The sequence below is a fragment of the Oncorhynchus masou genome, chromosome 31, assembly GCF_036934945.1.
Source record: "Oncorhynchus masou masou isolate Uvic2021 chromosome 31, UVic_Omas_1.1, whole genome shotgun sequence".
Classification (NCBI taxonomy): Eukaryota; Metazoa; Chordata; class Actinopteri; order Salmoniformes; family Salmonidae; genus Oncorhynchus; species Oncorhynchus masou.
Window position 1 is genome coordinate 62,799,210 of NC_088242.1, and position 12,522 is coordinate 62,811,731.

The 12,522-nt window shown below is 40.7% G+C and overlaps 1 protein-coding gene across 2 annotated transcripts in view; it reads right to left on the bottom strand.

Moving 5' to 3' along the window:
* Positions 1–1,375: 1,375 nt before the first annotated feature.
* Positions 1,376–12,522, bottom strand: part of LOC135524250 (F-box only protein 31-like) — a 32,101-nt gene continuing 20,954 nt past the window's right edge. For both annotated transcript variants that reach the window (XM_064951623.1, XM_064951624.1), the window contains 5 exons: positions 10,647–10,721; positions 9,375–9,484; positions 8,852–9,005; positions 8,172–8,533; positions 1,376–6,356 (listed from right to left, as the gene is read on the bottom strand). In XM_064951623.1, coding sequence (XP_064807695.1) covers positions 6,134–6,356; positions 8,172–8,533; positions 8,852–9,005; positions 9,375–9,484; positions 10,647–10,721 — 924 coding nt within the window. In that variant the 3' untranslated portion in view covers positions 1,376–6,133. The remainder of the gene's footprint in view (positions 6,357–8,171; positions 8,534–8,851; positions 9,006–9,374; positions 9,485–10,646; positions 10,722–12,522) is intronic.

Here is a 12,522-nt window from a genome sequence, read left to right on the forward strand (position 1 = left end):
GTCAAGCTTCCTGCCATCCAGAACTCTATACCAGGCGGTGTCAGAGGAAGGACCTAAAAATGGTCAAAGACTCCAACCACCCTAGTCATAGACTGTTCTCTCTGCTTCCGCACGGCAAGCGATACCAGAGCGCCAAGGCTAGGTCCAAAAGGCTTCTCAACAGCTTCTACCCTCAAGCCATAAGATTCCAGAACAGCTAATGAAATGGCTACCCAGACTATTTGCAATGCCCCTCTCTTTTACACTGCTACTATTCTGTTTATTATCCATGAATAGTCACTTTAACTCTACCTACATGTACATATTACCTCAATTACCTCAACTGTTGCCCCCGCATATTGACTCTGTACCAGTACCCCATGTACACTACCAGTCAAAAGTTTTAGAACACCTACTCATTCAAGGGTTTGTCTTTATTTTTACTATTTTCTACATTGTAGAATAAGTGAAGATATCAAAACTATGAAATAACACATATGGAATCATGTAGTAACCAAAAAAGTCTAAATATATTTTATATTTGAGATTCTTCAAACAGCAACTCTTTGCCTTGATGACAGTTTTGCACACTCTTGGCATTCTCTTAACCAGCTTCATGAAGTAGTCACTTGGAATGCATTTCAATTAACAGGTGTGCCTTCTTAAAAGTTCATTTGCGGAATTTCTTTCTTAATGCGTTTGAGCTAATCAGTTGTGTTGTGACAAGGTAGGGGTGGTATACAGAAGATGGTCTTTTACCAAATTGGACTAAGTCCATATTATGGCAAGAAAATCTCAAATAAGCAAAGAGAAACGACAGTCCATCATTACTTTAAAATACACGAAGGTCATTCAATGTGGAAAATTCTTAAAATTGCATTGTTGGTTAAGGGCTTGTAAGCATTTCACAGTAAGGTCTACACGTTATATTCGGCACGTGACAAATACAATTTCATTTTAAAACTTGCCTCACTGTGATTGATCAATTTGAAGAAAGAAGTTTAAAACGGTTGAAACTGATAGGAAAACATGGTCATTGTGGATGTTGTTTCAAAACCTAACAACTGAATGCACAGCGCTTTCAAAAGGTGATTATTCATTCGAAACACCCATTTGTATATTAGACCTTATGAGCCCAAGCCCCCACACATAACAAATTAGGATTGTGCCACTATACAATACAAAGCCGACTGCATTTTACGTTTGGCAATTTAACAAAACTGATTTAAGATTTCTTTGGTGCATAATTGGTCTGACTCTAGCCTATACTCAAATTAAACAAAATCTAGGAATCGCCTTTGTGTGTGGACAGTATTATTATGCATACTGGTTGGACTGGTTACCTTATGCTATGCTCCAAAACGTGTGAAATGGGAAAGAGGAAAAACAGAAGCGAAAGAGTTATTCTTTTTTATTATTGTTAAGAGAAAGTACACTTAAACTGCAGAACTGAAGTCAGAGTGAGCAGTTCAACAGGTCTAACAGTTTCAAGCAGGGTTGTGCCTCTGGGATTGACGATTTACAAAGCGCAAGACTCAATTTAAAGGTGCTTCATTTAAACAGCTGACCACAGAAGCGCTACTTACAAAACTCAAATCAACCAAGTAATGATGCAAATATTTCTACAGCTGTCCCAAAAAATATTTAAAATAAGCTTATTAAATAGGTTCCATTCATTAATATATATTACTTCTTTACTCTCGCTAGAGCTTTTTTTTCAAACGTTAGTAAAGCTGCAGTCTGATACAAAAGAACTGCTTTGAATGGAGCCTCGGAGTTAGTGACTGTCTCAATACTATCAACTTAGCTTCCTTTCCTTATGTCCTGCCCTCCATGATCACTGACCTGTCGTCAGGAGAAGATGGGGGGGAAACCACATGGTGGAAAACTCTTCCGGTCCCGGTCATGAAGGAAAGGAATCCATAGAGGAGTTGGGACAAAACCATCCACTGTACTGCCAAGAACAGTCATACACTTTTTGCAATGTAAATGTACAGTATGATTTAGTATTCAGTAGGGTCCCCATTAGCTGCTACTAAGGCAGCAGCAGCTACTCTTCCTGGGGTCCAAATGGGAATAAAGATGAGAACCCTGAATAGCATTTTGTGTAGCGATGATCCTAACGGGTGTTGCAATACCTTTATAACATCCTGTTAAAAGCATCCAATAGGGCAATATGCTATCAGTCTAAATACAAATGGCTGATACAGCGACAGTACAGCGTAAGCTTTTTGCCAACATGTAGAAAATACTAATATGTTGAAACATCCAGTCATTAAATATTTCCATTTTACTACATACTATCCATTAGAAGTATTTTGAAAATAAAAAGTAGCAATTTCTGATATGCAAATGCCCAATTGCGTAATATTGTAATATTAAAATACATTATATTTTCCTTGACCATGAGACGAAAAGAGTAAAAGCACCGGAGATCTTTTCTAACACCATAATGCCACCTGTGAACCAAACGAAGAGCAATGTACACACTAATATATAGCAAACCAAAAGTGTCTCAGATTGTGAATAAGAGTATTGGAAACAGGTGGCATTAAACTGAAAATACAGCATGCATCCAAACAAAATCATTAAAGAATAAGTTTTAGTAGAAATTCCACTCACCTCTCTTACAATGACTTGCAAAAGTATTTACCCACCCTTGGCATTTTTCCTATTTTGTTGCCTTAAAACCTGGATTTAAAATTTATTTTTTGGGGGGTTTATATAATTTGATTTACACAACATGCCTACCACTTTGAAGATGCAAAATATGTTTTTATTGTGAAACAAATGAGACAAACAGAACTTGAGCGTGCATAACTATTCATCACCCCCAAAGTCAATACTTTGTAGAGCCACCTTTTGCAGCAATTACAGCTGCAAGTCTCTTGGGGTATGTCTCTATAAACTTGGCAAATCTAGCCACTGGGATTTTTGCCCATTCTTCAAGGAAAACTGCTCCAACTCCTTCAAGTTGGATGGGTTCTGCTGGTGTACAGCAATCTTTAAGTCACACCACAGATTCACAATTGGATTGAGGTCTGGTATTTGACTAGGCCATTCCAAGACATTTAAATGTGGAACCACTCGAGTATTGCTTTAGCAGTATACTTGGGGTCATTGTCCTGCTGGAAGGTGAACCTCCATCCCAGTCTCAAATCTCTGGGAGACGGAAACAGGTTTCCCCTCAACAATTTCCCTGTATTTAGCACCATCCATCATTCCTTCAATTCTGATCAGTTTCTCAGTCCCTGCCAATGAAAAACATCCCCACAGCATGATGCTGCCACCACCATGCTTCACTGTGGGGATGGTGTTCTCGGGGTGATGAAAGGTGTTGGGTTTGTGCCAGACATAGCGTTTTCCTTGATGGCCAAAAAGCTAAATTTGAGTGTCATCTGACCAGAGTACCTTCTTCCATATGTTTGGGGAGTCTCCCACATGCCTTTTGGCGAACACCAAACGTGTTTGTTATTTTTTTCTTTAAGCAATGGCTTTTATATGGCAACTCTTTATGGCAACTCTTCCATAAAGCCCATTATGGCAACTCTTCCATAAAGCATTGCAGCTCCTTCAGGGTTATCTTTGGTCTCTTAGTTTCCTCTCTGATTAATGCCCTCCTTGCTTGGTCCATGAGTTTTGGTGGGCCGCCCTCTTGTCAGGTTTGTTGAGTTGCCATATTCTTTCCATTTTTTAATAATGGATTTAAAACTTGTTTGGGATAGGGGGCAGCATTTTCACTTTTGGATGAATAGCGTGCACAGAGTGAACTGCCTCCTACTCCGTCCCAGATGCTAATATATGCATATTATTTGTAGTGGATAGAAAAAAACCTGAGAAATCCAAACAGGAAGTGGGAAATCTGAGTTTTGTAGTTTTTGAACTCACCCCTATCGAATACACAGTGGGATATGGGTTATTTTGCACTTCCTAGGGCTTCCACTAGATGTCAACCGTCTTTAGAACATTGTTTCAGGCTTCTCATGTGAAGGGGTGCCGGATGGGAGCTGTTTGACTAAGGGGTTTGACTACAGCCTCGTTCTCAGCCACACGCTTTCCCTTGAGAGGCAGCTCTCGTTCCATTGCTTTTATACAGACAATGGAATTCTCCGGTTGGAACATTATTGACCTTTAATGATAAAAACATCCTAAAGATTGATTCTATACTTAGTTTGACAAGTTTCTTCGACCTGTAATATAACTTTTTGAACATTTTGTCCGAATGGACCGGATCGCGCTTTTGGATTTGTTTACCAAACGCCCTAACAAAAGAAGCTATTGGACATAAATGGACATAAATGATGGACATTATCAAACAAAACAAGCATTTATTGTGGAACTGCAATTCCTGGGAGTGCATTCTGATGAAGATCATCAAAGGTAAGTGAATATTTATAATGCTATTTATGAATAATGTTGACTACCCAACATGGAGGATATTTCTCTGGCTGGTTTGGGCTCTGAGCGCCGTTCTCAGATTATGCTTTTTCCGTTTTTTTTTTTAATCTGACACAGCGGTTGCATTAAGGAGAAGTGTATCTAAAGTTACATGTATAATAGTTTTTTTTCATCAACATTTATTATTCTAAATGTATTATATTATTTATATTATTATTTATATTATTTATTTATTATTATTCTGTGAATTCACGCGGCTCTCTGCAAAATCACTGCATGTTTGGAACTACTGAACGTAACACGCCAATGTAAAGTAAGATTTTTGGATATAAATATGAACTTTACCGAACAAAACATACATGTATTGTGTCATCTGATAAAGATCATCAAAGGTTAGTGATTAATTTTATCTCTATTTGTGCTTTTTGTGACTCCTCTCTTTGGCTGGAAAAATGGTTGGAATTGGTGGTGACCTAACATAATCGTTTGTGGAGCATTCACTGTAAAACATTTTTGAAATCAGACATTATGGCTGGATTAACGAGAATTGTATCTTTAAAATGGTGCCTAATACTTATGTGTTTGAGACATTTGATTTATGAGATTTCTGTTGATTTGTATTTGGCGCCCTGCAATTTCATTGGCTGTTGGCGAGATGGTGCACTGTGGAATGTTCAAAGTTTCAGATATTTTTTTATAACCCAACCCTGATATGTACTTCTCCACAACTTTGTCCCTGACCTGCTTGGACAGCTACTTGGTCTTGATGGTGCCGCTTGCTTGGTGGTGCCCCTTGCTTAGTGGTGTTGCAGACTCTGGGGCCTTTCAAAACAGGTGTATATATACAGAGATCATGTGACAGATCATGTGACAATTAGATTGCACACAGGTGGACTTTATTTAACCAAATATGGGACTTCCGAAGATAATTGGTTGCACCAGATCTTATTTATGGGATTCATAGCAAAGTGGATGAATACATATGCACGCACCACTTTTCCCCTTTTTGTGAATTTTCTTTAACTTGTTTTTTTCATTTCACTTCACCAATTTGGACCATTTTCTGCATGTCAATTATGACATCAAAATAAAAATCATTTTAAATTAAAGGTTGTAATGCAACAAAATAGGAAAAATGCCAAGGGGGATGAATACTTTGCAAGGCACTGTAGCATTAGGCAATATAGACATGATGTATACATTACAACTCAGAGGCACAGAGCGTTTGTTCTGGGGTTTGTGGGATGAAAAGTAAAATCCTCTTCTCTGGTTTAAAAATTAATAACTAAGCTGTTAAGGAAGCCTTTGTCATATCATATGACCTCTGGGTATGCCGCAGCAGAGATACCGATGTCGTGTGGAGGTGAAAAGAGGGGAAACATGGGACAGGGAGCAAGGATACTTCAGGTGCCTAGGTGGTAGGGCAAAAGGTTGTTTCTGGCCAGAGCCAGAAATGTGTGGGACAGTGTGGAGGTGATTTGGGATTGTGAAGCTGTGTACAGTAGAGAGGGATTCTACAGGGGTAGTAAATATGGGGCTTTTCTGTGTGTAAGCATTTCGGGGTTCTATAGGGGAAAGATATACATACATGAGTGATAATTAAGACCAAGAGTTTTGCCTAACCACATCACCTGATCAGGAAAAAACAACGGGCCTTAGTTATTGGTTACAACTAGGTTCCCAAATGTTTTCCAGGTGCGGTCAACACTCGGGATGTGTGTACGGGGTCTAGGTAAGCCTGTGTCTGTCTGCCCCATCAGGATGTCCAAGACTGCATGTTGCGCAGCATGGCCTCAAAGCGCTCCATGTCGGGGGCATAGGCGTGGGCCAGCCGGTCCGTCAGGCGGCTGTAAAGGCTGAACGACTTGAGCTCTAGCCAGATGAAGCCGAAGTGGTCTTCGTCGAACAGGACAAACAGGCCCGGTGTGCGCTCCGGACTTGTGAAGCCGTGGCCTGCAATCAGGCCTGTTCCGTAAAAGCTGAAATCAATGAAAAAACAAATCAATTAAACATGATTTCCTGTTGCGTAGCATACGGTGCCTTCAGAAAGTATTTACACATTTTACAGTTACAGACGGAAATTAAAATGGATTAAATTTAGATTTTTTTCCCACTGGTTTACACACAATACCCCATAATGTCAAAGTGGAATAAAATGTTGCCAAATTGGCCTCCCCAGTGGTGCAGCAGTGTAAGTTTTTCTTTAATGAGTCGGACAGGAAGGATATACTCCAAACACCCGTACAGGCCCTCATCCCTGTATTGGCAGGATAGGTAAGACACAGAGCAGGCGCCTATGCATATTTGTAAACAAAAGCTGGTGCACAATAGCTTTCTATTTACCAACACAAACCAATGCAAACACTCAGACCGCACTCAATGAGCGGTATACGGCCATATGCAACACACAGGAAAACGCACATCCAGAGGCGGCGCTCCTAGTGGCCGTGGACATTAATGCAGGGAAAATTAAATCAGTTTTGCCTAATTTCTATCAGCATGTTGAATGTGCAACCAGACTGGGGAGGGAAATTATTATTATTATTTTTTAAATAAAATTAAAAAACAACCTTTGCTCCACACACCAAGACGCATACAAAGCTTTCCCTCACCCTCCATTTGGCAAATCTGACCATAATTCTATCCTCCTGGTTCCTGCTTAAAAGCAAAAATGAAAGCAAGAAGTACCAGTGACTCAGTCTATTAAAAAAGTGGTCAGATTAGGCAGATGCTAAACTACAGGACATTTTTGCTAGCACAGACTTGAATAGGTTCCGGGATTCTTCCGATGGCATTGAGGAGTATACCACATCAGTCACTGGTTTCATCAATAAGTGCATTGATGACGTCGTCCCCACAGTGACTGTACGTATATACCCTAATCAGAAGCCATGGATTGCAGACAACATTCGCACTGAGCAAAAGGGTAGAGTTGCCGCTTTCAAGGAGCGAGACTCTAACCTGGAAGCTTATAAGAAATCCCACTATGCCCTCTGACAAACTATCAAACAGGCAAAGCGTCAACACAGGACTAAGATCGAATCATACTACACAGGCTCCAACACACATCGGATGTGGCAGGGCTTGCAAACTATTACCGAATACAAAAAGGAAGCACAGCTGAGAACTGCCCAGTGACAAGAGCCTACCAAACGAGCTAAATAACTTCTATGCTCGCTTCAAGAAAAGTAACACAGCTGATGCATGAGAGCATCAGCTGTTCTGGGCGACTGTGTGATCACTCTCTACACAGCCGATGTGAGTAAGACATTTAAATAGGTCAACATTCTCAAGTTCACAGGGCCAGATGGATTACCAGGACTTGCACTCTGAGCATACGCTGACCAACAGGCAAGTGTCTTCACTGACATTTTCAACCTCTCCCTGTCCGAATCTCTAATACCAACATGTTTCAAGCAGACCACCATAGTGCCTGTGCCCAAGAACACTAATGGGGTATTGTGTGTTGATGGGTGAGAAAAATATATATATATCTATTTTGAATTCAGGCTGTAACAACAAAATGTGGGTATGAATACTTTCTGAAGGTACTTTGGATGGTGTATCACATGTTGTGATCCAATGATTCAGTTGGCCGGAGTGTTGTGCTTGTAACACATACATTTTGTGATTTCCACATGCGCTGAACACATGCATAAACTAAGTCCATATGGAGAAAAGTGTCTGATAAATTACCATTTTATTATATTATGCAGCTACATTTTCCTGGCACTCTTGGCAATATGAGGATGTGTGAATAACAACCTGAACAGGTGTGATATAAATGGTCTCACCACATCTTGCAGGTTCGGGGGTAAACCTCATTGCGGGTCATGACCCCCAGAGGCAGGACGAAAGGCTGGGCCTCTGAGGAAGCGCTGCTGTTACTGGGCCCAGGCTGGGGGCTCTCTGACTGGGCTTCCATAGCCGACCCCAGCCCCGCTGCCCCAGCACCACCAGCCACAACCCCCTCTGAAGCAGCTCCCTGGGGGGCCACGTCTGGGTTCTGCACCTCCCGCTGCGCGTCCTCGTGCATCCCCAGCACCAGGCGAGACAGCTCTTCTATGCTGCGCTGGTGCACCAGGTCCGGCAGGCACACAGGCCGGTTCAGGTCCACGTCAAGCGTTAGCTGGCCTGCTGGGACATTGGGGTCCCCCTGGGAAAGAGGAGAACAGGCAGGGAAATGTTCAGTAGGCACAAAATGGGGAAAACATTTTGAAAGGAAAGAGGTACTACCCAAACGTGTAATAAGGACTTTTGTTTTCAATTTCAAAATGTCTTCATGCCAACTGAACAGATCACACTGAAGGTTTTGTTAAATACACAATGGAATATGTAGGCCACCTGTAATATAGTGTTCTGCCCACATAACTCAATGCCAACCAACTACTTTAAGGATTAAATAAAATAAACATTAGGGAGAAAGTTGGAGTTGGAAACAGTAGGGTGGAAGCAATAGGGTTGAGGGACTGACAGTAAGCTTGGTGGCCCTGGCGCAGGGCCCATGAAAGCTGAGCATGACGATCTCCAGGCCGTGGCTGCCATAGGTGCCTTTAAACAGGCCCGGTTGCAGCAGGTCCGAGGGCATCAGGGGGGGGAGGTAGATCCGCCGGTACGTCAGGCAGTTACTGTCAGAACACAGCATCATCAACATTCATGAAGCCAATTACATGAAACAGATTTATATGAACCTCTTAAAAAAGGAATACAATATCACTGAATGAAAAACAAATTAATGGGGTACGTGTCAAGTCACCTAGCGACCCATCCCTTAAAGCATTATAAGGACACATTGAGGAAAATGTATGTACATTACAATTAATTCATAGCCTCCAGCTAGATATTTCTTTAGGTCTTTCACTGACCAGAGTAAACAAATAAAAGAAAAGGAACAATAGTGGCAAAATGTAAATATTTAAATAAATTGTCTAAAACAGTAGATGTAATATGGAAGACCTACTCACATTGGCTGGTATACTGTCATAAGGAAGACCTACTCGTATTGGCTTGTGTAGATGAACTTCATAAGAATGAGCTCCTGCATATGCTCATGGAAGATGTCCTCCAGTGTCCTCCCCCACTCCTCCTCCAGCCATGTGCGGAACTCCTGCCAACAGATCAAAATGCCACGGTTACGCCCACTTACCGATGTGTCTCATTTACCGATTGAAATCTGAACGACTTGATTCAACACAAATCTTAGACAAGGCAACAGTAAACATGTCATCCCCCAAAAATGATGCAGCGCTCATTTACCCAAGTTTCGTCAAAATCAGTCCAGTGCTGTCTAAGATATTGCGTGTGACTAACGTGCATACAGTCAATTACTATAGCTACCCCCTTGGGCCAAACAGTGTAATTTTGTAAACGCTAGAACTCTATTGCAGGACGAATCACTCATCCAATCTTCATCAAAATTGGGCCAGTGGTGTCTGAGATATTGCGTCTAAGAGCTTTCCACACCCGGATTGCGCAACATTGCCCATTATTCTATTCAAAATTCTTCAAGCTCTGTCAAATTGGTTGTTTATCATTGCAAGACAACCACTTTCAGGTCTTGCCATAGATTTGCAAGTAGATTTAAGTCAGGAACATTCACGGTCTTCTTGGTAAGCAACTCAAGTGTAGATTTGGTGTTGTGTTTTAGGTTATTGTCCTGCTGAAAGGTGAATTAATCTACTTGTTTCTGGTGGAAAGCAGAAGACCAGGTTTTCCGCTAGAATATAGCCTGTGCTTTGCCCGAAAAACTTCCCAGATCTTAACGATTACAAACATACCCATAACATGATGCAGCCACCACTATGCTTGCAAATATGGAGTGGTACTCAGTAATGTGTTTTAGTGGATTTACCCCAAACACAACATTGTATTCAGAGGAAACGTTAATTGCTTTGCCACATTTCTTAAATATTACTTTAGTGCATACAAGATTTATGTTTTGATTGTGTTCGCTAAGGCAAGACACATCATTCACCCAGGTTTTTGTCAAAATCGGACCAGTGCAGTCTGAGATATCGCGTGACTAATGTACGAACGAACGGCGACAGATCCATAGTCCCCTTCCCGAGTTCATCATGAGGGACAACAGCGAACTTTCAGTATGATCGTAACATTGAAGTTGTGTGTTTGTAAAAAGTGCTATACTATGTGATTTATTGAGTCATTGCTCAATTAATACATTTATTTTACAAATGCATAGTTGCCTCAGCCATATGATAAAAATATAAAAAGTGTTGTGAAGTGACAAGAGACCCCTCTCTCCTCCTCACCTCCTGCCTCCCCCCTGGCATGCGGTGATGATCTGTCTGGTTGCACTTGGTCGAGAACTCATCCTTCTTCCCAGTCTGGAAATAAGAAAAGACATTGCAGCTTTTATCACAAAGCCATGGAAGACCTGTGTCATCAGCTAGGCCAATGGCTGACAGATAGCCAAACTCTCGCTCTCTCCTGGGGGAGTTCACCAAGGTTTTATGACTTAACAACCGGATCGTAAATACCTGGCAGAAACTCTACCTTTGGCTCTACAGTATTAAGAATGGAATGTCTGAGTGTTGCATAGACTCTTGCCAAATAACTTAAACATCAAACATGGAACATTGAAACAAAATACATCCAAATCTAGGTAATGATGCGAAATGGAATATGGAATATTAAAATGATCATTAAAATGATCAGAAAGACTGTATAACAAGAACTAGACACCCTCATAGATACAACATTTAAATGCAAAACTGAACTGTATAAAATAAATGATTAAGTATAAGAATACTTGAAGATAAAATGTGATTTTAGCCTTCGGAATTAGATAATTGTTTTTCATATAAACTATTGCCAAGTCAGTAACCACGCCCACATGAGCACAGACTTCGTGTCAACATAATGGAATGACCCCTTTATATCCAAGCTTAAAATAACTAATGAAATTTACATTAGACTAGAGAACGCGAGGACGTGGTCCACACGTCAAAATGGTTGGAATTTAAATACAGACCAGACAATGTGGAGCGGTGGCTACATGGCTTACAAATGGTTTAAAACTACAACACCAGAAAATGGTAAGACCCTCAAACTCTCGAGTGAAGAAGATAAAGATCACACTGGAACATTCAGTCTACAGCTGTTTAAGTACTGGTAGTCTAGTAAACTCGACCAAAGACCACCGCGTGTGTAACAGCTGGAGTATCCATTCAATTTCCTCTCACCACCATAGGTACACTCTTAAGATAAAGAAGCCTACTTCAACTACAAAGGACATTGTGACCTCTGGTGGACAAACCAGTCTTACATCCCTCAAACTACTCGCCAAAGACAGACGAGTGGTTTCAGACACAGAGAAAGACACCTAAGTGTAAATATATGTTGCATTTCTAAATACTAATGAGTGGTTGTTAGGGTGCTAAATATCCATATTTACAGTGAGCATATTTTCCAAATGTATGTACGATAAGTCCACTACTTTCTCACTCCCACTCTTTCCCCACCCACTTTCCATCGTGTAACAAGCCATCATATCGGGTTAGTCCACTAGGGACTTTTCATTGCATTATGTTAGTAATCAATATAGCCTTCACCGAGTGGTTGTTAGTAATTCTGTATGATTATTTAGTTAATTATTTATTTCTTAAGCCAATTTGTATATCGCTGATTCATCACTTAGGCTAGGGTTCGTGCAGATATCCAAGAATTTTGCAACGTTCAGAATGAGACTGATGAGGAAACAATACATTAATAAGTGACTTATCTATAGACACAAATATATCTTATAAATCGAGTAATAATTAAACAGAGTAGGTAATTATTTGATAAATAGCAGTCATCACATTAATGAGAGTCCTGTCACAGTGGACTACGTCACCACACAGTGAGTGCACTGCTTACACATAAAAGGTAGAACAATAGTAGTGAACATGACTATTTAAGCACAATAATCACATACTTATCTCCTTTACTATACAAAAGTAGTTAACTGGATTGGACTTCCTGTGAGTTAATGTTAAGTCCTCTATTTAGGGGACTTTGAGCAGATCTGGACAGGTTCCGACCAACATTTTTTATTACAGAGCGCTCTGTGTACTTCGCAACATCAATTACTGTGCACCATTGTCCTGCTTCATATGCTACTATCTGCTCTCATCTGCAATGCAT